Source organism: Strongylocentrotus purpuratus, unplaced genomic scaffold (assembly GCF_000002235.5).
Source record: "Strongylocentrotus purpuratus isolate Spur 01 unplaced genomic scaffold, Spur_5.0 spur5_scaffold_21, whole genome shotgun sequence".
In the NCBI taxonomy this organism is placed as follows: domain Eukaryota; kingdom Metazoa; phylum Echinodermata; class Echinoidea; order Camarodonta; family Strongylocentrotidae; genus Strongylocentrotus; species Strongylocentrotus purpuratus.
Window position 1 is genome coordinate 38,200,548 of NW_022145607.1, and position 27,896 is coordinate 38,228,443.

The 27,896-nt window shown below is 36.5% G+C and overlaps 1 protein-coding gene across 1 annotated transcript; it reads right to left on the bottom strand.

Annotated features, from left to right (window-relative positions):
* Nucleotides 1-225: 225 nt before the first annotated feature.
* Nucleotides 226-24,122, bottom strand: LOC105444289. Its single transcript, XM_030995247.1, has 7 exons — nucleotides 23,800-24,122; nucleotides 23,234-23,360; nucleotides 17,118-17,176; nucleotides 16,587-16,683; nucleotides 12,749-12,819; nucleotides 12,004-12,117; nucleotides 226-337 (listed from the first exon to the last, which is right to left on the bottom strand). Exons 1-5 carry the CDS (start codon nucleotides 23,892-23,894, stop codon nucleotides 12,754-12,756), a joined length of 444 nt encoding a protein of 147 aa, XP_030851107.1. The 5' UTR covers nucleotides 23,895-24,122; the 3' UTR covers nucleotides 226-337; nucleotides 12,004-12,117; nucleotides 12,749-12,753.
* Between the last annotated feature and the right edge of the window lie 3,774 nt (nucleotides 24,123-27,896).

Here is a 27,896-nt window from a genome sequence, read left to right on the forward strand (position 1 = left end):
AGATACCAATTTTTGCTCACAAGATTCTCTTCGCTTCCGTGCTGACGAGGCACGCGTTCGCACCACTCACCAAAAAAGGTTACGAGCAACCTTCGACGCCTTTTTATGTGTTTTTACAGTAGTGTAAATGGTAGACCGAAAAAAAAAAATCGACGTTTTTTCAAAATGTGTTTGTGGTGTTAATGGGCCAAATGTGTTCTTGCTATACATCATACTTACTACACAGTAGACATTAGGGTCGACGCGAAGTCCCTTCTTTAGGGCTGAAGTGATCCAGGACAATGGATAGTAGTGGGCGGTAGTGGGCTTTACGGGTTTTACGCCATTTGCCAAGATTCTGTCAAACACGTGGAAATGCGGTAATGATAAATAATAACTATTTTTGTGACATATGTACTAGACTGAGTAACACATACAGACAGTTTCAATTTATTCCTCATACAAACTCAAATCTAAAACGATGTTTTCCGTCATTTATTTTATAATGTTTCAAATCATTCTGGCTAGATAAATACGTATCGTTATTTCTTAGACTTATAATGTTTTTTTGATTTTTGAGCCAATGACAATTGTAAAGCTCGAACCCCCCCCCCCCCCCGAAAAAAATAAAGAATAAATAAATAAATGAATAAATGAATAGGCCTAAATAAATAAAAAATAAATAAATAAATAAATAAATAAATAAATAAAAATTGAAGAAAACAAAAATGAAAACAAAAATTGCCAGATTTATTCCCTTAAGGGCTTAAAGGTACTATGTCCCATTTGCAGGCCAAACACAAATGAAAAGCTTAAATTCCAGAGGCATTTGAAACACAATACTAATTTAGAACTTCCATCAAAAGAAAAAGGGCTTGAAAATGGCTTTTAGTGGGAAAATAACGAGCATTATTTGTCGAATTGACTTAAGTGATTGCAATCACCTAAGTAATAGTCTGATTTTCAGACACTTTTACCGAATGATCGTACGATTTGTGCTGCACAAAGGTTTAATCACTTTAACTTTGGCCATTACAAGTAGTGGGTTATTGATGTAGACAAATACTTGTGTATATGTTACAGCTCATTTTATGTACGTTATTACCAAAGAAAAAAAAGTCGTCAGTAATGCCTAGGTCACATTTGCTCTACGGCTAGGAAACGGCGGCCATACGCACCCGAAATCGAGAGATACTTGCGGCAGCCGCCTCAGGGTCACCCTATATCCTTATATATAGGGCGTATCCCTATCTTTACAGGCCGTCCGTCATCACTTTAAAGGAAATCGCAGATTTTCCGACTCCACAAATTCAAAAGACGCCGTGCGGTTACCCTAACATATGTGACCGCTACCCTATTTGACCGTGGGGATGCTGCTATAATTGCTATATCGGTCGTAGATATTTTAGACCGCACGGCCGCCGCGGCAAATGTGACCTAGGCATAAGTCACTCGATAGTGTCTGACTGTGCAGTATAGAAGGTAAACGGGTTTCCTTGCATAATTTGAATACCAGGACACTGCTAATGTTTAAATTTCACAGATAGGACATACATCCCATTAGACAGAACACTAAAAAGTAACCTCTTTTTGGAGTGTATTTTAAGTGATTTGAAAGTATAGTGCCTTTTGAACTAGATTTAAACGTTATCGACACGTGCCTTCATTTAAACAAAAAAGGTACTCCTGTTCACGTTTTCATCTAACCTAAAAACCACCAATTTATCACGCGACTGGAGTAACGTGATTCCACTTACCTCTGTAAATCAAGTGTTTATGACCAAATAACCACTTGACCAAGCAACGAGTTTTTTGTCCGTTGACCGATGGTGGTGATAAATACGTAATTATTTGGTCTTGTAAGCACCTTTATCGATTGGTTTCACAAGTTATCCAAGGTTGATGGTAATAATCACGTTACTTATACTGGCTAATCGTCTTATTGTTCTGTCCGTGAATCTCTGGTTATATTAAATTAGTAATTCTGAGGTGTCTTACACACCTCTTTAAATGGTTTCAAAGTAACCATAAATTTCTTGGTTATGATCACGTGGCTCAAGCTGATTACTAACCTAAGCTGTGAATACCTGATATTTAGGTGTGAAAATAAGTAATTATTAGGTGTCTTAAAACACCTTTTTAAATGGTAGTCAAAGTTGCCACCAGTTCCGCGGTGATGATCTTGTGACTCAATCGGATTACTAATCTAAGCTAAGCATACGTGACTTTTACGTGTAAAAAATTAGTCATTATTAGGTGTCTTAAAACACCTATTTAAATGGTAGTCAAAGTTGCCATTAGTTCCGCGGTGATGATCTCTTGACTCAAACGGATTATTAATCTAAGCTGGGCATACGTGACTTTTAGGTGTGAAAAATTGTAATTATTAGGTGTCTTAAAACACCTTTTTAAATGGTTTCAAAGTTACCATAACTTTCTTGGTGATGATCACGTAGTTAAAACTGATTACTAATCTAAGCTGTGAATCCGTGATATTTAGGTGTGAAAAATTAGTAATTATTAGGTGTCTTCAAACACCTATTTAAATGGCAGTCAAAGTTGTCAGCAGTTCCGCGGTGATGATCTCGTGACTCAAACGGATTATTAATCTAAGCTGGGCATACGTGACTTTTAGGGGTGAAAAATTAGTCATTATTAGGTGTCTTAAAACACCTATTTAAATGGTAGTCAAAGTTGCCAACAGTTCCGCGGTGATGATCTCGTGACTCAAACGGATTATTAACATAAGCTGGGTATTCCGTGTTTTCCAGGTGTGAACATGAGTTATTCTTGGGTGTCTTGATAGTTTCACAGTTACCATTTAAGTTCCGTGGTGATAATCCCGTGACTGTTGGCATATTTCTATGTTCACCAGTTGATAACTGACTGTTGGCATATTTCCATTTGCACCAGCTGACACCAATTAATTTGCATATTGAATATGGGGTGCGTGCAGATCTATGTTTTTTAAACAATTTATCTGAATTTACAGCGTATTTCTTAATTACTGATGATTTAGTTATATGCAATTAATTTCGAAAATGCTACAAATATAAATTACCAGTTATTAGGACATTTCGCTACTTCGTATAAATTACATTTAGTTAAACATGATTAAGGGAAACATTAACTATGAACTAAAATAATTTCTATAAAATACAAGTATATGAACAAATTTCGATTAATTGAATTATGTAAGTCTACTTATTACCAATGCCTTTACATTGGAAATACAGACGTACCAGTATTGAAGTGTTGTTGCTGTAAAACTGGTTGGAAGTTTTACCAAATGGTTCTAATGGCTCAGCTAGACCAGTTGAATTCTAACTGGCCTGGATCAACTGGATCATTTAGCCCATTTCAATTTCCAGGGTTACCAGTTGGCATTAACTGGTTCATCAACTGGACCAGTTGCAACTAGCTTTCTCTTCTTGGATGTTTGCACCCACCCCCCCCCCCCACCCCCTCCAATTCCAAACTGCTTCCGGCGCGCCTGAACGTAATTATGGAAGATCCAAGACACGATGTTCAGAAGGGGTCTATTCGCTATTCATAAGGACCGCTATTCATAAGGTCCGCTATTCGTAAGGACCGCTATTCATAACGTGTAAATTCCCGTACTTCCGGGTCCGCTATTCATAATGGCAAAAGAGGGTCACTATTCATAATGAAATAAGGTTCGTTAATCATAAGGACCGCTATTCATAACGTGAGATGAGGGTCGCTATTCATAATTCATATTAAGGGTCATTAATCATAAGGACCGCTATTCATAATATGAAATCAGGGTCGCTATTCATAATACGACGAGAAGGTCGCTATTCATAATACGAAATAAGGTTCATTACTTATAAGGGTCGCTATTCATAACACGGGAAGAGGGTCGCTATTCATAATAGGAAATGAGGGTCGCTATTCATAATAGGAGAAGAGGGTCGCTATTCATAATAGGAGAAGAGGGTCGCTATTCATAATAGGAGAAGAGGGTCGCTATTCATAATAGGTAATGAGGGTCGCTATTCATAATAGGAGAAGAGGGTCGCTATTCATAATAGGAAATGAGGGTCGCTATTCATAATAGGAGAAGAGGGTCGCTATTCATAATAGGAGAAGAGGGTCGCTATTCATAATAGGAGAAGAGGGTCGCTATTCATAACAGGAAATGAGGGTCGCTATTCATAATAGGAGAAGAGGGTTGCTATTCATAATAGGAGAAGAGGGTCGCTATTCATAAAAGGAGGAGAGGGTCGCTATTCATAATACGAAATGAGGTTCGCTATTCATAATAGGAGAAGAGGGTCGCTATTCATAATAGGAGAAGAGGGTCGCTATTCATAATAGGAAATGAGGGTCGCTATTCATAATAGGAGAAGAGGGTTGCTTTTCATAATAGGAGAAGAGGGTCGCTATTCATAAAAGGAGAAGAGGGTCGCTATTCATAATAGGAGAAGAGGGTCGCTATTAATAATACGAAATGAGGTTCGCTATTCATAATAGGAGAAGAGGGTTGCTATTCATAATAGAAGAAGAGGGTCGCTATTCATAATAGGAGAAGAGGGTCGCTATTCATAATAGGAGAAGAGGGTCGCTTTTCATAATAGGAAATGAGGGTCGCTATTCATAATAGGAGAAGAGGGTTGCTTTTCATAATAGGAGAAGAGGGTCGCTATTCATAATAGGAAATGAGGGTCGCTATTCATAATAGGAGTAAGGGGTCGCTATTCATAATACGAAATGAGGTTCGCTATTCATAATAGGAGAAGAGGGTCGCTATTCATAATAGGAGAAGAGGGTCGCTATTCATAATAGGAAATGAGGGTCGCTATTCATAATAGGAGAAGAGGGTTGCTATTCATAATAGGAGAAGAGGGTCGCTATTCATAAAAGGAGAAGAGGGTCGCTATTCATAATACGAAATGAGGTTCGCTATTCATAATAGGAGAAGAGGGTCGCTATTCATAATAGGAGAAGAGGGTCGCTATTCATAATAGGAAATGAGGGTCGCTATTCATAATAGGAGAAGAGGGTTGCTTTTCATAATAGGAGAAGAGGGTCGCTATTCATAAAAGGAGAAGAGGGTCGCTATTCATAATAGGAAATGAGGGTCGCTATTCATAATAGGAGAAGAGGGTTGCTATTCATAATAGGAGAAGAGGGTCGCTATTCATAATAGGAGAAGAGGGTTGCTTTTCATAATAGGAGAAGAGGGTCGCTATTCATAATAGGAGAAGATGGTCGCTATTCATAATAGGAAATGAGGGTCGCTATTCATAATAGGAGAAGAGGGTTGCTATTCATAATAGGAGAAGAGGGTCGCTATTCATAAAAGGAGAAGAGGGTCGCTATTCATAATACGAAATGAGGTTCGCTATTCATAATAGGAGAAGAGGGTCGCTATTCATAATAGGAGAAGAGGGTCGCTATTCATAATAGGAAATGAGGGTCGCTATTCATAATAGGAGAAGAGGGTTGCTTTTCATAATAGGAGAAGAGGGTCGCTATTCATAAAAGGAGAAGAGGGTCGCTATTCATAATAGGAGAAGAGGGTCGCTATTCATAATACGAAATGAGGTTCGCTATTCATAATAGGAAATGAGGGTCGCTAATCATAATAGAAGAAGAGGGTCGCTATTCATAATAGGAGAAGAGGGTCGCTATTCATAATAGGAGAAGAGGGTCGCTATTCATAATAGGAGAAGAGGGTCGCTATACATAATAGGAGAAGAGGGTCGCTCTTCATAATAGGAGAAGAGGGTCGCTATTCATAATATGAAATGAGGGTCGCTATTTAAAATAGGAGTAAGGGGTCGCTATTCATATCATATATTCATTTCTCTTCAAATCCTCTTCTTTCTCTAATAATTTAATGAAACATCAAAGCTTCCACGTTTTGCGCGGGAGGGGGGAAACTGAATTCAGACAAGGATTAAGAGTCGAGAATGGAACAACGAATCATCTTCTTTCTCTAATAATTGCATTAAACAATGAAAGGTCAAAGCTTACGCGCTTTGCGCAAGAGGGGGAATAGAATTCAGACAATTATTAAGAGTCGAGAACGGTACAACAAATCGTAATTTTTCTCTAATAATTAACGAAAGGTAAAAGCGAGGGGGAAAACTGAATTCAGACAAGGATTAAGAGTCGAGAATGGTACAATAAATCGTCTTCTTTTTCTAATAATTAATGAAAGTTCAAAGCTTTCGCGCGTAATGGGTAGGGGAGGGGAGGGGGGGGGGGACAGCAAGCTGCCCGAATATGAATTTTTGATATCTTTTCTCGTTTATCTAGGTGATAAATAACACTTTCACAAAAAACATATAATGCTCAAATTTTTGCTCGCTCGTTTCGCTCACAAGCAGAATTGTGAACTAGAAAATAATCGGGCAAGAGACTTTAGCCCCCCCCCCCCCCCCCCCCCCCCAGATGAAAATGTCAAAAAAATGTATATCTTAAAAACGGGAAATGTTGATATCGGACAAGAGACGTGAAGTGAGCTTGCACCCCTTTCCAAAATTGTTCCTGCTTCTAGGTACCCGTATCGTGCTTCTAATATGACCTTGTCAGTATTGGTATGTTGAGTTGAAAAAACGGTCTGCGCATTTTTCAAATTTCAGTCCCCCCCCCCCCCCATTGGAAAATTCTGGATCCGCGCCGGGGCGTACTGATGGGGGGGGGGGGGGGCTCGGGGGATCGGTAGATACTGGGCTTAGGTCCAATTGTCAGGTCCAATTCCGCTCAGTAATTTGTAGGTCCATAAGTCGTAATAAAAATTACTTTCTACAAAAACATTATTGTCGTATAAACAATTACTAGTTTCTTAAATAGCAAGCTAAAATGGATAATGGGCCTGCTTGGCGTACTTAATATCTCAGTGGCGTAGCCTGGATAAGATCAGTCGGGGGCAGGGTGATGGGGCAAGATTTCCAACAAGGAGGAAAATTTACGATAGGATTACATTTGTGTTATGTTTTACTTTTTTTTCGTCACCACATGAGCGGGGGTTGGCTCTATATAATTATCAAAGATAACAGATAAAATATAGTTACTTTAAAAAGAGACAACTATTCAGGGCTATATATCGCCCCCCCCCCCCTACAGGACCAGGAACGTAGCCGAGGGGGCGGGGGCGTATTATGAATAGCGAACCTCATTTCGTATCATGAATAGCGACCGTCTACTCCTATTATGAATAGCGACCCTCATTTCTTATTATGAATAGCGACCCTCATTTCGTATTATGAATGGCAACCCTCATTTCATATTATGAATAGCGACCCTTATTTCTTATTATGAATAGCGACCCCCTACTCCTATTATGAATAGCGACACTCTTCTTCTATTATGAATAGCGACCCTCTTCTCCTTTTATGAATAGCGACCCTATTCTCCTATTATGAATAGCGACCCTCTTCTTCTATTATGAATAGCGACCCTCTTCTCCTATTATGAATAGCGACCCTCATTTCTTATTATGAATAGCGACCCTCTACTCCTATTATGAATAGCGACCCTTATTTCTTATTATGAATAGCGACCCCCTACTCCTATTATGAATAGCGACCCTCTTCTCCTATTATGAATAGCGACCCTCTTCTTCTATTATGAATAGGGACCCTCATTTCTTTTTATGAATAGCGACCCTCTACTCCTATTATGAATAGCGACCCTCTTCTTCTTTTATGAATAGCGACCCTCTTCTTCCATTATGAATAGCGACCCTCATTTCTTATTATGAATAGCGACCCTCTACTCCTATTATGAATAGCGACCCTCTTCTTCTATTATGAATAGCGACCCTCATTTCTTTTTATGAATAGCGACCCTCTACTCCTATTATGAATAGCGACCCTCTTCTTCTATTATGAATAGCGACCCTCTTCTTCCATTATGAATAGCGACCCTCATTTCTTATTATGAATAGCGACCCTCTACTCTTATTATGAATAGCGACCCTCTTCTTCTATTATGAATAGCGACCCTCTTCTTCCATTATGAATAGCGACCCTCATTTCTTATTATGAATAGCAACCCTCTACTCCTATTATGAATAGCGACCCTCTTCTTCTATTATGAATAGCGACCCCCTTCTTCTATTATGAATAGCGACCCTCATTTCTTATTATGAATAGCGACCCTCTTCTCCTATCATGAATAGCGACCCTCTTCTTCTATTATGAATAGCGACCCTCTTCTCCTTTTATGAATAGCGACCCTCATTTCTTATTATGAATAATGACCCTTATGAATAATAACCCTTATGAATAACGACCCTCATTTTGCATTATGAATAGCGACCCTCATTTTGTATTATGAATAGCGACCCTCATTTCGTATTATGAATAGCGACCCTCTTTCTGTGTTATGAATACCGACCCTTTTGTAATATTATGAATAGGGACCCTTATGAATAACGACCCCGTTTTCCTATTATGAATAGCGACCCTCTTCTAATATTATGAATACCGACCCTCTTCTTTGATTATGAATAGCGGTCCTTATGAATAATGACCCTTATGAATAATGACCCTCTACTCCTATTATGAATAGCGACCCTCTTCTTCTATTATGAATAGCGACCCTCTTCTTCCATTATGAATAGCGACCCTCATTTCTTATTATGAATAGCGACCCTCTACTCCTATTATGAATAGCGACCCTCTTCTTCTATTATGAATAGCGACCCTCATTTCTTTTTATGAATAGCGACCCTCTACTCCTATTATGAATAGCGACCCTCTTCTTCTATTATGAATAGCGACCCTCTTCTTCCATTATGAATAGCGACCCTCATTTCTTATTATGAATAGCGACCCTCTACTCTTATTATGAATAGCGACCCTCTTCTTCTATTATGAATAGCGACCCTCTTCTTCCATTATGAATAGCGACCCTCATTTCTTATTATGAATAGCAACCCTCTACTCCTATTATGAATAGCGACCCTCTTCTTCTATTATGAATAGCGACCCCCTTCTTCTATTATGAATAGCGACCCTCATTTCTTATTATGAATAGCGACCCTCTTCTCCTATCATGAATAGCGACCCTCTTCTTCTATTATGAATAGCGACCCTCTTCTCCTTTTATGAATAGCGACCCTCATTTCTTATTATGAATAATGACCCTTATGAATAATAACCCTTATGAATAACGACCCTCATTTTGCATTATGAATAGCGACCCTCATTTTGTATTATGAATAGCGACCCTCATTTCGTATTATGAATAGCGACCCTCTTTCTGTGTTATGAATACCGACCCTTTTGTAATATTATGAATAGGGACCCTTATGAATAACGACCCCGTTTTCCTATTATGAATAGCGACCCTCTTCTAATATTATGAATACCGACCCTCTTCTTTGATTATGAATAGCGGTCCTTATGAATAATGACCCTTATGAATAATGACCCTTTTCTCCAATTATGAAAAGCGGACCTTATGAATAGCGGTCCTTATGAATAATGGACCTTATGAATAGCGGACCTTATGAATAGCGGTCCTTATGAATAGCGACATTGATGAGAACGTCATTATTTTGGTTCATTTATTGTGTAACATTTGCGTAATTATTGGGTTGAACGCGGGTCAGAGTAACATATTTCCTCTTCGAAGTAAATTTCACGTGAATGAAGAACATGATTCATCTCAAGTCAGCCTCGTAATATTCACGTGAATTTCACGCAGATATTTTGAATAAAACTATCACTAACGCTTCACGTGTTTCTGTGACGCGATAATTTCGTTTATGAAGATGTAATTTCATAACCAAACAAACATGGGAGTATTAGGTTTACAAACCATGGTCTCCAAGGTAGAGATAATCACGTTATTATAATGGTGATATTGCAGTGACAATTGCGTAATTTAGAGTACGTGTGTTTTAAGTTACCTAGTGCAATAAACGTATTAACACATTTACGTAAATGTCAGGTGTTTGAAGAACGTAACTCTCCTCAAGTCGATACCTTGATATTGACGTGATTTTCACATGATTTTGTTTATTGGGATGCCATATTCGTAATTCCTGCAAAGTTCTACAGAATTCGAATTTAATGTTGGCTGCAAAAAGGACATAGACAAATCCACTCTAAAAATAATTTGTTTTTAATAGATGCAGAGAAACAGAGCAACGAAAAAAAAGAGTAAAAACGGTAACTAATAAGGAAGTTATGAAAAACTATGGAACTTAGAAAATCACTTCACAAATTGCCAATTTGGTTATCAGTCTGTGACGTCATTGCCTCATTATTTATCAATTGCTTAAAATATTTTTTATCCCATTAGTTTCTTTTTTTACCCCCCAAAAACTTGATTTCCCCATGCCTTTGCCCATGTTATATTATTTGTATCATATTGCGTGAAAGACATTACACAAAATCTTTTATGAACTTTAAAGAAAAGGTTGAGTTCTGGGAATGAGGTGACCAATTATTTATGAGCGTTATCATTGTTATTATGCAAGTGGGGAAGAACATCAGATAACACAAATGTTACCTTGAAAGCATAGCTATTCATATGCATACAGTGTGTGCGGGCAAGCACTGAATCCAATGACCGGGGTAATAGTATGTAAAGCGCTTAGAGACATTTGTATTAGGCGCTATATAAAAATTAAATATTATTATTATTATTATGATATGCCTTAATATTCTATATATGACATGTAACAGAATAAAAGTCAGAACGGATTTGTATGCCACAATATTCGTGTAGTCTCATATACATAATTTATGTGTACAGTGCTTGTAACTTTACCAAGACTGGGCCAAATTTCTTATCATTTTGATGATTCCAGAACCTTGCAGTACACACCAATACGTATATGCTAGATGATCAACCTTTTCTGATCGATTCCACACCGTTTCTTTCACAATGCAATCGCATGACCAGAATTCAACTTTATCTTCAAAGAAATGATAATATTTTCTGAATATTGTATATTAACAATCATAGTGATTTTGTATATAAATAGTTTATCGAAATTCACATTTTTATGATTTAACTGACAAAATAATTACTCTATAGTAGTGCATCCACACAAAAACAAATTACTATCAATATACCTTGGATGCTGGTGTGAGGGAATGAGATTTTTAGGGGGGAAATTAGAAATTAATATTATCAACATAATTATAAAGAAAAAAAACAGTGGATAGTCAGGCAATGACGTCACAGACTCATGAGTGGGTTGCTAATTAGTCTTGTGAATTTCAAAGTTTTTCATGTCATTAAAAATGTAAGACGTTGTTATTAGTTATCCGATTTTGCTTCAACTTTGGTCTGTCTGATTTTTTGCATCTACTGAATGTAAATTTGTTTTAAAGTGGACTTGCCCTTTAACATCAATTTATTAAGTGACACTATAGGTTGCTGTGAACATCACGATTACTATTTTGTGTGTGTGTGTGTGTGTGTGTGTGTGTGTGTTAGGGGGAGGGGGGTATACCGCGTCATATCTGAACGTGCCTTTTTTTTTGGCGGTTTACCGCGTTAAAATAAAGCTTGAGGAAGGATGCCAGTAAAAGCTCATTATGACGGGGTAAACCCCAGCGGTTTTTCTGTGTAATGGCCTAAGCGTATTAAATACGAACGCTTCGCATTTTCTGTATCTTTTCCCTAACTCACAGATAATAAGTGAGTTCGCGTAGGATGTTCTTACTGTGTGTACTTACCTATTCCATCTTTACATGGCTTTTAATGAATACGTTATAAACAAAAAGAAGATGCAGAAAAAGAAGAAGTGGAAGAAGAAGGAGCCAAAGAAGAAGAAGAAGGAGAAGAACAAAAAAGGAAAAAAAAGAAGAAGAAGAGGAGGAGGAAGAAGAAGATGATGAAGCAAAAGAAAAGGAAGAAGAAGGAGAAGAAGAAGAAGATAAGAAGTACGAGGAGAAGAACAAAAAGAAGAAAAAGAAGGAAAAGATTAAGAAAAAGAAGAAAAAAGAGTGAAAAAAGAAGAAAATATGATGAGGGAGATAAAGAAAGTAAACGACGAAGAAGAAGAATGTGGTAAAAGCCATATACTTTTTGATATCGTATTTGTCATAGAGATCCATGGTACCCCGGAAGTAGTTGAGTTGAGAGTTAAACTTTTTCAAATCACTGGCACATGTGCCGTGCTTTTCATATTCATGTTCCCTGGATCGAAAGCAATCAAATAAACAAACAACCAATCAATCAATCAAACTAAACAACAGAATGATCAAACACGTATATATATTTCGGATTTTTTATGGTATTCATGTGACAAATAAGCATGATATTTTTTAATGTTACATTTGAATTTTGGGTGGTGATGTGTTGCAAAGTCACAACGAAATTAACCACAAGATATACAGCGGCATTCTGTGCAGGCCCTGCAGAGTAAATCATGGTGAGGAGTATGAAGAAAATAAACGATGTCATATAAACCCCGCTAACAGAACTTCAGCCAGACCTATGAGTGGGACTTGAAATTCGTAATGCGTTACAGAGTGTCTGAAATAAGAGGCTATGCCGACTACACGGTCTAGTGCACATCGTACGCTCTGTACTTTAGCTGTTCATGACACAACCAGAGACTGGCTGGGCTAGGCTCTGAATCGTCAAGTAAGAGTCTGTGCATACAGTCTAGTAAAAGCTTACCTGGTAAAATTGTGATGGCCGAAATTTATTTGTGTTTACCAGAGGTTTTAAAACTTTTGCTCCCCCCCCCCCCTCCCTCCACCAAGAATCCTAGATCTTCCAATGTCTAGCACCATGTAATTCAAAGACAGGACTAGATACATACCAGAACTAGTCATTGGTTCCACCAGTTTCGATGTTCGGCCATTTCTCGTTCAACTTTGCTCGTATAGTAGACTAGGGTAAAAATGGGGATAAAACAGATATGATTAAGTGTGTGGGCTTATTAGATTAGTTATTAGATTGCGGAGTGAAAGAATCTACAGAAGTCAATAGAAAAGGTTCTTTATGCAGTACATACTATTGCGTTTTTTAGGGCTTTGGAATCATTACAAAACAAACAGAGTAACCAACAAACAACAAAAACCCATACGTAGATGGTTTTTGTAACATGCATCCAACAAGCTTTGCAGTTATTTTTGATGAAAAATCTGACCAGCAACAAAAATCAAAAACAACAACAACAACAACAACACAATATCATCAACTCGAAATCGGAGAGGGGAACACAATTTTGGACTTGAATACCAAAGGTATTTCACTTGCGTTTTAAAAGGGCGCACGGGCAGGATACGCCCCCACCCCACTCTAAATTCGCCCCTGATGGTAATTGAGAACATAATTATATATTATACTAATAGTCTCGGGTCAAGACATGGTTTGACCAGAAAAAATTGCATCAAACGGTTTTCATCGGTTTCTATTAGTATTCGACCTCAGGACGTCCAGAAAGCTGTTATTTTCAAGATGGCGTCTAAGATGGCCGCCGATACCTAAAAAAAAGACCATATATCACTTATTATCCATCCGAGAGACATAATTGGGTTGCCAATGCTATGGTTAACGGGGTCAGAGAATCCATTAGGATACGTTAGAACGTCAAGCAGTGGTTCAGGATACCACGAAATCCAATAAGGCGCCCAAAGGGCCACAAAACCATCAACAGTTCTCAGTGGAGGGCGCACAAAAGAAAAGGGTAAAGTCAACTATTAACAGGTCCTTTTATCGACACTGGAGGAGGGGGGTGGGAGTGACAAAGAAAAAGTAACAACTTAATAATGATATCTAGACACACATTCATGATACCTACCCACCATACAACTAAACATGTTCAAAACCTTGTGTTGTTCATATGTTATCTTAAAGCGAATTCACCATGCAGATCTCCACGTATCTTCATTTTGATGAGGAATGTACTTGAGTAAGGATAAATCATCTTTCGCTTCACTATCAAGTGACTCGTTATATGGATTGTGGCATACATCAAGTTGGCAAGGTCCACACACACTGTTATATGGCAGTCCGTTACCTCTGCAGGTACAGCGAGGTGCGCTACAAGCAGTTCAGCAATTGCAATGAATCAACTTCAGAAGATTACTAGGTGCATACTCAATATTGAACATCAGTGGAACCAGGTGATTGTCCTCTACTTTTCCAGCTCCAGTCTGTGACGTCCGTGTCTTCTTCGCTCTCAATCCATGCCATGATGTTCTGCAGGAGAGGAATTGGGTGAAGGCTGGCGTAAGAAGGAGTCGCATTGGCAACTTTCTTGACGAACAAGTTGTATCGTATTGATGCAAGTGAGTCATTACAGCGGCAACCAAACATGACAGACATTGCTTTTATACCGAGTTCCTCGACCAGTTTCGTTGGCTGGCTTGGAAGAAGGAAAGTACAAGTGCAGGATTCTTAAGTGGGGTTGCCTTTCACAAGCTTCTGGAAGACTACTTTTTTCCGATTACAAATATCCTGGAAGTCTAATCGCAACCAGTGTAGACATGTCGAAAACGTAACTGTGAGCATAGATCTTTACCCAGGTCCACTTTCAACTGCTCAATGTTATACACCTTCGGAGCCTTGGCTGTATTGTCAGACCGGAATTATAGTTCCCTGCTTTCTACATCCGCGTAATGCAAGACCAATGTGTCAGTGTGTTCTACAATCAGAATAGTAGACTGACGACGAGAAGAATTCACTGCAGCTTTTGCAATATGTACATCTCAATCCACGAATGCATTGGTGACGGCGCAAATACTCTTCCTCATTTCCCCACTAATGAGATTTATGAGTCCCTGCTTATTGCAGTCTGGTGATAAAAACTCATCCTCTTGCCTGAGAATACTGTGTCTGCATTGAATCTGACAACAGGATGGGCATTCTGCCCACGTCGCTGGTGTGTATTGTTATTAATTGATGGCCCTCCACCATAGCCGTCAAAAACTACAATTGCAGAACCATAGTGGGGGGGGGGGGTGTGCTATTCTGCATAGCTGTCTCCTGTCTTCCATGGTCTCCGATGCACAAAGGAACCACCATCAAGAAAGTACTGCTCTGTGTTCTTTCACAGCTTTACTCAAGTTGCTTGACTTTACTTGCATGATAGGTGATAGCATGAGCCAGTGGCGTACACAGGATTTTTTTAAGGGGGAGGGGGGGGGGGGTAAGAGCACATATAATCTTTTTTTTCGGTCCAGTTTTTTAGGAAAAATTTCGCAGCGACTCAGCCAGCCGTTAAATAAGCGGGGGGGGGGGATGGGTTACCACCCAAAACCACCCCCTGTGTACGTGCCTCATCACCTCTGCTAGTTCAAGTTCCCTTGTGTTTTAAACTACCAGGAACCATTGAAACAGCAAAGCAGCATTTATGGTTTGTTCAGTTAAAATGTTTACTTTCGAAATCTCTCCCAGAGTTTTAATTGTCTTTCCTTTTAAACGAGACTGATTGTGAAAACAGCATACATTGGAAAGCCTCTTAGCTAATTATCGATGCACCCCCAGCATAGCCCACTGAAAGAGATTGACTTGCGCTTAGGTTGCTTCCAGGCGTTCATGGTTTTGCTGGAAGCAATCGGTACCCTGATGAAATTAGGAACTGGACTTCGCAAATCCTTGGAACAGATAGCAGGGAACTATACTTACACTTTTACAATGCAGCCAACTGAGCCAAGGCTCCGAAGGTGTAGAACTGTAATCAGTTGAAGTGGACCTGGGTACGGGATCTATGCTCACAACTACTTTTTCTGCATGCCTACAGCGATTACGATTCGCTTCTTGGATATTCGGAATCGGAAAGAAAGCAGTCTTCCAGAAGATTGTGAAATGCAACCTCTCTTTGGAATCCTGTGCTACCAAGTCCTTTTACCTAGTCAGCCAAAGGAACTAATAGAGGAACTTGGTAATATTAATGTGTGTTTATTGTCTAGATATTATTATTAAGTTGTTACTTTGTCTTTGTCACCCCCCCCCCCCCCATCCCCCGTGTCAACAATGACCTGTCAATAGTTGAATTGACCCTCTTTTTTTGGGGGGGGGGTGAATTTGGATCTGTGACACCTTAAGGGTGAGAGAGATACATTATAAGTTCATTTCTTGTTCATAAGTGCGCCCTCTATTGGGATTTTTTAGTGGTTTTGTGGCCCTTTGGACGCCATATTGGATTTCGTGACGTTCTAAATTATCCTAATGGATTCTCTGACCCCGTAAACCCTAGCATTGTCACCCCAATTATGATGGATAATAAGTGAGTTATGGCCATTGTTACGTTATGGCGGCCATTTTGGACGCCATCTTGGATTTTGGGGTTTCGTAGACCATCCCAAATCATTCTTACTTGTCTCAACTTATTCTCTGACCTCCCCCCCTCCCCCCCTCCCCCCCCCCCAAAAAAAAAAAAAAAAAAACCATGAGATATAGACACCAAAATTATGTCGCTCTGATGGATAATAAGTGATTTATGGGCATTTTTAGTTATCGGCGACCATCTTGGACGCCATCTTGAAAATAACAGCTTTCCGAACATTCGATTTTTGTATACTTTTAGTATGTTATTCCTGAGGTCGAATAGTACTAGAAACCGTTGTAAAACCTTTTGTTGCAATTTTTTGGGGTTGGGGTGCTTTTTACTGTGTATTGACCTCACTATAAGGCGATCTCATCAAACTTACAGAGAGAGCATTCCTGTCGTAGGTTCCATTACAGTTTATTGGAGGAGAGCTCGTGGAAGAGTGTTTTGGAATATTACTCAAGTTGCTCTTGAAAGGCCTGAAATAAAATACAAATAAAAAATAAATACACAAAAAGATGAATAATTGTTTATATACTTTATATTCATGTATGTGGTTATCTATCTATTTAAAATATATAGATATCCACCTTCATAGATACATAAGTATATACAAAATAAGTAAAAAAAAGTAAATCAATGAATAAATAGATTAATGAAAGAATAAAGAAACAAATAATGAATAATATGTTAGAGTAGAGTTTACATTGTTCTTGAAAGGCCTAAAACGTAATACAAAGAAGTTAATAAATACATAATAGATTAATAGCGGAATAAAACATAGATATATAAATAAATGAATAAGTAAGTAAATGAATGAATTGATAAATAAATAAAAGAATACAAGAAATACGGGAGTAGATTTCACTTTAAAAAAACTATTGAAATGATTATATGTCAAGGTCGAACTCACCAGAGACCATGTATTGTCCATATCTGCTTAGCTGTACTTGGGATGGTACATGCGTTCCTCTGAAAACAATCAGGAAGATGAAATATTGGATGGAAATCTTTAGATTTAGATCGAAGTATTGGTAATGATAATGATAGTGATAATGATAATAATAATATTAACAAGAATGATGATAAAAATTATGATAATAATTATGTTAATAATAATAATATTAAAAAGAATGATGACAATAATAATAATAAAAGGTTTAGTAAAAAATGACAATGACACTACTACTACTACTACTACTACTACTACTACTACTACCACCAATACTACTACCACCACCACTACTACTACATACGGAACATCTATTTGTTAACAAACAAAATCGTTAACGTACACGATTTGTTTTCATTTCACCTAGGCATGTTCATGTTTAAAATTAAACTCCAATCAGGTTCCCAGCGCTCTTACAAAATTACATACAACTAGTGCCAATATACACCTACCCTACTAGACGCCGTAACCAATATCATCTTCCTCCATTAAACCCGTCTTCATACACAACAAAATGTATATACTGGACCAATGTACTGGAAAAAACTCGAAGCCTTCCTAAAACAACACACACGTATCTTTTGTCTCAAGGAATACCTTAAGCTCACTCTTTTGAATTCACACTGAGCTCCAGCTATGCAATCCTGAGTCGTCAGCCTGCGCAAACAACTTAAAGGTAATACAAAGTTTTGGGAAATAATGAGAATTGGGTGGATAGTGATTCTTTACAATTTCGATATATTTGGATGCCCCTGTGGATGTATTATAAGCAATAGAAAATATAGCCCCTAAAACACTTCTGCTTTCGAGAAAAATTCAATATAAAATTTACTGGTGCTCCCGGTAAATTTTGATAAGTTTTAAAACGCGCCTACGGCCGTACAATGGTAGCTGCGACCATGAAGATCTCAGAATATGTAGTTATGATATGCTAATCGGTCGATTTTAGTCAATAAATATTGTTTTATAGCTTAATTAATACCTTGACCTTGAGAGGGAGCTATACAACATAAAGAGTTTATTATTTACAATTTTTCATAACTTTCGACTCGATTTCAAACGCAACAACGATCACTGAATATTGTAGGACCGCATATGCTTCCAATATGTTCATTTGAACCAAATTCATGACCCCATACCAAAACATTGTATTACCTTTAACTGTGCACAAACAAACTTTATTATTCCAATGCATCAAGAAGCACGGGTTTGCTTTTCCTGCTCATGCCTTCTGATTTCGTATTTCGTATTTATTGATTCAACCATACAATAACATCAAATGAAAACAATAACAGTATATCAATTTCAAACAATAAATACAATTATGGATAGGAACTCCGAAAAGCAAAATGCTTGTAATCGGTATCCCGAAAGAAGAAAAATGAAAAACAATTAATTATTCAAAATAAACAAACAAGACTATATACATTATCACACAGAGAGACATACACACACACACACACACACACACACCACCACCACCACCACAGATACACTCACATACACATTCCTGAAACTTTAATTTCAAAATATAAAATGGGGGGGGGGGGTCACATATACATTATATATCATATGCATGCATAATATCCATAACATTTCATTAAAAGTAGCCTAATAATATTGACTCGGACAATAATTTAAATTTCTGAGAGGGATAGTTGAGTTCTTGTTTCAGATCGCAAATGCTTTCAAAGTGCAAGGTTATTGCTCTTATTCTTATTTATGACATTTCTAGTGCCCTTTTAGGACCTATAATTGCTATGAAGGTAATTTTAGACCCCCAAATGTGTGAAATTTAGCCAGTACGATCATACCAATTCAGCTCTACTTTTAAAAAAAATACGGTGACCGTTAATTAATTATTTAATTAATAATAACAATACATGGGCCGGCTGGTTGTGCGTTTATAAACAACACGAAAAGCCAACAAAAAGCCAACATCGGCAATGGCTGAAATAAAACGTATAAGGCGCCATTTCGTTTTGTCAATGGCTGATTCAAATTATCTAATATTTGTGATGGTACACAAATATAGGAAATGGTTATATTTATGGATATTTCAGCCGTCTCTGAACCGATTTTGATCAAACAAAAAAGATTTTGTTGTTTAAATTGTATGTTTTTCAAATTTGACACTCAGTTTTCATTATATCACAACAAAATTGTTTTGTGTAGCGCCCTCTGCAACATAACTCAACTATCCCTTTAAGTGATCTGTTTGATTTTATGTCTTGTGGGATTTTATTCCATTCTTTTAATCCCTTACTGATAAGGGATCGAAGACCAACTGTAGTTACTTTGATGGGTGTTGTATTGGTGGTAATCGGAATCGAATATTAAGTGCTTATCTTTAGATTAGGGAATTATGTTATTTAATGACGAGTATATAAATATTAGTGTATTAACCAATTGATAAATAGGTAAAATGTTCAAACATTTGAATAATGACGCAGATGATGAGCGAAAATCTGAATTGTTATTATTCGAACAACTTTCTTTTAAAATAGTTTAATCTTTGACAAATGGGTCTTATATGTATTACCCAGATATAACTGTAGTAAGTAAGGTGATATAATATAAGAGTATTATATAATATGAGCAAAATATTTTTAGGTCATATATACTTAAACCTAGATAATATTCCAACATTCTTTGATATTGTTTTACAAAGTTGATATATATGTGTTTTCCAGTTTTAATATTCATCAAAAATTACACCATGAAATTTCGCAACACTTAGTCTTTTTATTGTTATGTTTGCTTTATGTACATCATCTAGGTTATTAGGAATCCTCCTGTTACTTGTTCTAATATATTGTAAATGTTTTTTGAAATATTTAAGGATAGTTTTTTACATTGAAACAAACTATTTATCTTTTTTTAACTCAATATTTATGGATTCAATAACATGTGTTATAACATGTTGTGAGCTTTGAAATCGGCAGCCTAGCATAGCCGGGTAATGTTGGGGCACCTTGAGGACCTTGCAAGGTCGATACATGCGCTATATAAGATTCCAATATTATTATTATTATTATTATTATTATTATTATTATTATTATTATTATTATTATTATTATTATTATTATTATTATTATTATTATTATTATCTATGAGAAATAACTGCACAGGTATCATCAGCAAACAATGACAACTTTATTATTTTGGATGAGTTTATAATATCATTAATATAAACAAGGAATAGCAGGGGGCCTATCACTGATCCCTGGGGGTCACCTCAGCTATCCAACTGCGTTGATGATTTGACACCATTGATAACCACACATTGTGTTCTATTAGTCAAATAATTTTCAAACCGATTAAATGCATTGCCTCTTACAACATAGAAATAAAGTTTCTGTAAAAGTATGTGGTGATCAATGGTGTCATCTGCTTAAGACAGGTTCATTAGTATGCCCACACAATACTTTTTATGTTCAATATTCTCTAAAATATGTTGAAATAAATTTAAAATTGCAAGATTAGTTGAATGTTGTTTTCTAAAGCCATATTGTTCACTTATCAAAACATTACGTAGTTGTAGAAATGAATAAAGTCTCTTATGAATGAGTTTTTCCATTAACTTCACAAAGATTGATATTACTGCTATATGTCTGTAATTAGTCATTTCATTTTTATTACCTTATTTAGATATAAGAATAATTTTAGATACTTTCAAGTTATCAGGTATGACTCCACAATAAAGAGACTTATTAAAGATATTAATTAATGGTTCTATAAAGAGATTAATTCAGTTTTTTACAACACGGGGTGATATTTCATCAGAGCTGCATAACGTTGATGAATTTAAAGTAGAACATATTTTAAAAACTTTATAGACCGAAATTGGATATAAAAACATTGGATTTAGAAATGAACTGAATACGCAGGTTGTATTCTGAGAGATATCTCTACCAAAAGAAGCAAAGTATGAATTGAATTCATTCGCAATGTCAGGAACTACATCACATTTTTTATCCTTGTTAAACATTATATAAGGGATGCCACTTAACTTTCTGTTCCTGAGTAAATTATTTAGTTGGTTCCATGTTTTCGTAATATCTCCTTTAATGGTATAGAACTTTAATAAGTAACTAATAAATAGTCTTTTGTGGCAACACGTAATACATCAGTTAATTTATTCTTATGTTTGGTCAACTTCATTTTATTTTTGAAGCGAATTTTCAAGTGATTTGTATATATTATATTCTTGTTATTAATAGATCGCAACAAGCCCTTTGATACCTAGGGTTTTTAAAATCTTTGTTTATGTGTTTTCATTTCTACTTCCGGAAAAGATTCAGACAATTTTTGAGACATATTTCATAACATGTATTGACATCATTAATTTTATATAAAACACTCCAGTCCATATCTTTAAATTTCCTCTTGAATGCGTTAACATTACCATCATTAATCAATGTCTTTTTGAGAGTTGTGTTCGGACATATATATTGCACAAATGGGAAAATGATCAAAAATATCATCTAAAAATTAAAGCTTTTTATCACACCATCATCATGAGAGTTAGAACAAACATTATCATTGAGAGTAGCTGATGTAGTAAATATTCTTGTAGGTTTAGTTATTAAAGGGTAAAAGCTATGACTGTACATAAGATTCAGAAAAACATTAGTATTTTCATTTGTTTCAGCATTCAACAGGTTCAAATTAAAGTCACCCTTGATAAAAAAAAAATCGAGGTCATATCCGTAAATTAAAGTCACAATGTTCTTGCATTTTATCATCATAACGTGTTAAATTTACATTTGACGCTTTGTAGACACAACCAACTTTTTATTCTTACATTTCAGTTCAATGAATAGAGAATCACATATATCAAAAAAGTTAGATATATCTTGACATATTTCAAAATCAAAATCATATTAACATAAATAACACCTCCTCCACCAATTCCTTTACATCTATTTACATGCACTAAATTATAACCAGGAATATTAAACATATCTATGATTGTACTGGACTGAAACCAAGTTTCAGAGGTACCAATGACACTGAATTTATGTTGTAATGATCAAAGTAAAAAAGACAAATTATCAAAGTTTCTTATCAAGCTTCTGGCATTAATATGAAGCAAAGAAAACAAATCAGCTGCATTATAATTAAACATATTATTGAACTCGTCAGCAAAAATATAAATACTTTTACTCTTTCCATACTATATTATTGTTCTTATCATTAGACACATTGTCAAAATCTAAATGGGTTTAATATATTTGAATTTATCGTAATCAACATCCTTGTTTAATCTGAAGAAAGATAGTAATTGGAATTCAAATTCATCATCAAATTTGTAATGATTAAAAGGCAACGCATTTATACAGTCATCACATAAATTACTTTGCGTACATTGTCCTAGGCATTCACAACAAATATCACACTTCATCAACATTTACACAACAACTAAATACCATAAATGATAACATACAGGGGAAACTTGAACCAAGTATGCCATAGATATAGAGTTAGAACCACTGGTAAGTGGTATAGGAAGTACATGCATAAACATTAAATGTAAATGTTTTTGGTACATGAACATATCTTTATCAATGGATGTTAATGCTAAAAAAAATCAAAGTTTGATTGACAGCTGTCCATATTATATAGATATAAGTCAGTGTTTATGTCCTTGCGTTGATTAGCTACATGTATACTATACATTATTAGCTTAGTGTGTATAGGTCAGACAGACGCTTGGTTGTTTTTATTTAATCGGCCATCATCCTTTTTTATCATAGCAAAACACGGCCTTCTGTGGTCCTAGACATGCAGTGCTACAATACCTGAAGGAGGGGGGGGGGGTAGGTTGCCACAAGCCCGGCTATATTTTATCAATTTGTTTATGTTAGAATATTTTATGCAAACAAAATAAAAAAAATGAAATTTGTTCTGATTTATCAAGTTTTGCATTAAGTTACATACATACTAATGATTTTATATAAGCCCCTTTTCAATCGTTTTCTCAAAAATTGTGATTGAGATTTTCATTCATTCTAATTTTGATGGTTGAATGACGAATGATAAAATAGAAATATATATAAAAAGTTTAGACTCACCTTCTTACAAAGTGAAGGCCCCCATTCATAAACCAATGTCAGCTTGTCATAATTAGCTGTGTAAGCGGGAGCTCCTTTCTTGAAACATGAAGTGATCCACTGATGGCATCCTCTCCACAAATTCGAACTACCATGGCAACGTCACAACAGCCAATCAAATCAAGGTTTCCAGGAAAGTTACCATTCATGGCAAAGTTACCATCAATGGTAAGTTTTTATGCAACAGTTCCCAGGGAGAGGGAGAGAAAGAGAGAGAGAGAGAGAGAGGGAGGGAGAAAAACGGGGTAAATTTGTCGAACTTCCAATATATTTTTGGATATCTCTTTTGATTTTCCGCTATCTGCACTTACAATTATTACATTAAAAAAAATCTCCTTTCAGTTATTAGCTTACCGTGAATTTTAATAATTCTTCTTCACGCAATCTCAATTATAAATGTCGTCTATTTAATTAATACAGTCAATTCTCATCTCCTACAAACGGTTTACGCAAAATAATTTAGAAACAATTTGATAAACTTGAATTTAAAAAAAGGAAACAAAAATGATACACATAATTATATTTACCAAAGTCCGCACAAACTCTCTCCAATGTAACTGCCTTCGCTGGTGTGCACGTAAGATATCGCAACCAGAAGAAGCAAAATAGACAAGCGCGCCATAATCAGTCAAACAATCTCTTGAAATTGTGCTGTCGATTACTTTTCGATACTGGTCTTGACTCTTTTTTGAAGATGTCGTCTGCGCTAGGTAGTCCCTCTGCAATGGCCCTTGACTCGAGCACCTAATGATGGTGAGGGCTCTTTATTCTGCTATTTATTTAAAAATATTGTCTACGGTGGTTATCATAACAGTATACTTGAGCTTTTTGGTAATGGTCATACGATCAATCTTTTTTTAAATTGTTGTATCGTGATGATTTGGAAACTAAGAGGCCAACATCCGCCTGCAAGATTGTGCCATATTGCAGGGCGAGAAAGACATGATAGATAAGAAATAGAGAGAGAGAGAGAGAGAGGGAGAGAGAGAGGGGAGGGGAGGGGAGAGGGAAGGGGGAGGGGAGAGAGATGGAGAGGGCGAGAAAGATGGAGAGAAATATATAATAAAATTATATAACAAAACAGACAAAGGAAAGACAGAGAGAAGGGATAGAGGCACAAAGACAGAGACAGCAAGCCGAAGAGGATCATAATTCTAAGATTTGAAATTACCGCTGGTATATACAAGAGTTATGAGATTTGATAGTGTGAACTCTGAATTTTAGCATTGGATTAAGGCTAGTGCCACATACAAAATCTGCAACTCTTCATATATGCATAATCATGATAATGGTACATTAAAGGGACTAGGTAACTTTGTCTCAGATTCTGAAATTAAATCCTGGTGCAATGATAGTTATAAACCTGTAGGTGAGTCAGGAATCCAATGAATTTAACAAGCCGATCCCCTGTCTGATTTATTGTCAAGGTATTTATGATTTAAAATCGAAATCAAATTTTGCGTTTTCCTAACGGTTTTCTTCAGTCTATTGGGGAAAATGGGTATGGTATTAAAAGCCGGTCACGTACAGATCTTTTACATTTTTGAGACAATTCAGGATCATTTTGAAGCGCAATTTTTTAGGGCTTCAATATCACACCATATCACAGACATTGACAACACGTAGGGTCGTGCATCTCAAATTTAACATTGTTAAAGGATACCTTTAAGCACCAATTATTGCATTTTCTATTTTACGGACAATCTAAGAATCTTTCTAAGAAAGATGAAAGCATTACATGTGAAAAGTGATACAATGTTCCTGTTCTACCAATGTGTCATACAGTCAGTCATCTGTTTCTGCTGTCTAGCCTGGTTTAACAGCCTTAGTGGGAAAAACAGAGCAAAGTTGAATAGGATAGTAAAACATGCCAGCAGAGTAATTGGGGTCTCTGTGAAAGAGCTGGAAGATGTTGCAGAAAGGGCATTATTGGCTAAGCTGCAAGTGATTGTGAAGGATTCTAATCACCCTCTGCATAATGAAGTGGTTTTCAATAGATCAGGAAGAATTAGGTTACCAAGAATAAGAACTGATAGGTTCGGCAGGTCCTTTCTCCCAAGTGCAATGAAAGTGTTTAACAACAATTTCTGTAGATGAATGACCCTGTACACTCCCGAGTACGATCCCCTACCCTCTCATTCTATCTCTCTCTCTCTCTCTCTCTCTCTCTCTCTATCCTACATATATCTCTCCCTCTCTCTCTCTCTCTCTCTTCATATCCTGGAAGTACAGGGGGTGAAGATGGGTCAGCTTGTATAAGGTCAAGGGGGAGGGGGTCTTCCCTGCTGTTATGGTTGGGTGGTTGGTAGTGTGTAAGTGACATGTGGACTCATCAATTCAGTTCAATTTATTTCAACAATATTTTCAATATCTCACACTTCACTTTTCCTCCTTTTCCTTTCTTCCCTCTCTTTCCTTTTCTCCATTTTTCTTTCTTCTTCTTCTTTCCTTCTTGTCTCTCTTTTAGCCTCTTCTATCTGGCATCAATTTTCTTCTTTCAACTGTACAGTGTATCCACCATCTATATGTACTGTACATGTACTAGCATACAGTTGTATTTGTATTTCTTGGCATGCATAGCAGTGTTTCATAAATGTAACAGTACTAAGCACAGGTGCAATATAAATAATGTCTATTATTACAAAGCAATGTTTTGAATGAAACTGTATATGCATCATCTCACACTGAACTGTTCCTCTCTTTTACTCTCTCTCTCTCTCTTTCCCTTTCCCTTTCTCCATTTCTCTCTCCCTTTCTCTCTCTCTCGTTCTCTCTCTTGTCTTTCCTCTTTGCCATCCAGTATGATGTACGTTTAGTTTATGTCTGCTACTCAAAATCAAAATAAACAGTTTTTATCTGAAATTTTTAACAATTGATGCATAATTTATTTTTAGATCTTTGCTGTGACTTGTTATATTTATATGTTATATGACATTGATTGTTGTCATGTACATTTTCTGCTATTTATTTAAGTTAGTATTGTCTGTTGGGAGCCAGGGGAGTACAAATAATCAAATAATTCCCCTGGCTCTCAACAGAGAGGTTAAATTATATTACATTGTAATGCTATTTATGTTATTTGTAATTACTGTCTATGATATGTTAATGTATTGTTATATTTATACAAATGTGAGCTGTAAAACGATTTTTATGCCTTCATTTTATTTTGTGCATGACAATAAAGAAATTCAATCTCTCTCACCGTACAACCGACGATCCGATAAGCTTTTGCTTTATTACCGGCGTCCATTTCATCACACTCCTAGCAAGTATGACGTCATATCAATACTGCTGTCTAATTGGCTAAAAAGGTAGATTGAGCCTGGAATCCAATGCTCACAAGAGATCCCAATCCCACCGCACACTATACGATCCGACTACGATTCGATTTCGGGAGAATTTGAAATAACATTTGATATTAACATTCAAACATGTAAGATCTTTATGACCAAGGATAGGAGTATTCATATTGAATAAAATAACAAATGTCAAAGGGTTCATGCTTCCATAATTTAACGCACTCAAATTCCAATTTTTGGTATTTTTATCACTATTTAGAACCTAAATCAGGACAATAATGTTGGTTGCGATTTCCATATTGTCTGCGACTGGTCTGCGATTGGTCTGCGATTGGTCTGCGACTTACAGACTAACAAGAGTTGTGACGTCACATCCCCTTTCACGAAGTCGCAGGGTACATGAACAGACATAAAATGTGTTTGGAATCAAGTTCTGAGTGTGAGAGATGCAAAAAAGGTTTTCATCCTGAGCACTTTCGAAATTTATAAAAAGAGAGCGGTTTGATCGTACTTTTCCCAACTTTGATAGCTAACTACCTAGAGGAAACCAGAAAATCATAGAGGTAGACTTGTGAAAACTGGAATGAATTAGACCCCAAAAACGGGAAATTTATGAAGTTTGTCAGATTTGTAATCACTATACAGGGCGTATCATAATAAAGGATATTGAAGTTTAATGACGATTTATATGATCACTACTGATTTTATAATCAAGCATTTTATGTCTGTTGTAAAGGACAGAATGTCCTCTTTTTAATGACACCCCGATCATACTACTACTGTCACAGTTGACTGAATAACAAAGCATTGCTGTCCACCATGTGAAAGGTGCACTGTGACAAGTTAGCATTCACAGATAAATTCTAAAGATTAGTGCTTGTGTCAGCCCCGACATATCGAAATGATGAACAATGAGTGGATTATGTGTCTAAGAAGGAAATGTTATCAAACTTGGCACAGTGCACCTTTCACATGGTGGACAGCAATGCTTTGTTATTCAGTCAACTGTGACAGTAGTAGTATGATCGAGGTGTCATTAAAAAGAGGACATTCTGTCCTTTACAACAGACATAAAAAGCTTGATTATGAAATCAGTAGTGATCATATAAATCGTCATTAAACTTCAATATCCTTTATTATGATACGCCCTGTAGGTATGGGCTGAATCGATAACATCTCTGCGATGTAAAGGCGGACAACTTTCCCATTTGTTCCAACATACAACATGGAGGTAATTGTCCTGGATGTCATGGTTCTGGAGGGAATTGTCCTGAAGGAAATTGTCCTGGAGGTATTTGTCATGAAGGAAGTTGCCGTGGAGTTAA

What these genes read in the sequence shown, in the direction of transcription:
- LOC105444289 (XM_030995247.1), bottom strand. Translation starts at nt 23,894, where the DNA reads ATGGCGCGCTTGTCTATTTTGCTTCTTCTGGTTGCGATATCTTACGTG. An exon ending in GAGAGTTTGTGCGGACTTTG is followed by an intron (nt 23,361 to 23,799) that starts GTAAATATAATT and finishes TTGCCATGGTAG; the next exon opens with TTCGAATTTGTGGAGAGGAT. An exon ending in TGGACAATACATGGTCTCTG is followed by an intron (nt 16,684 to 17,117) that starts GTGAGTTCGACC and finishes ATTTTATTTCAG; the next exon opens with GCCTTTCAAGAGCAACTTGA.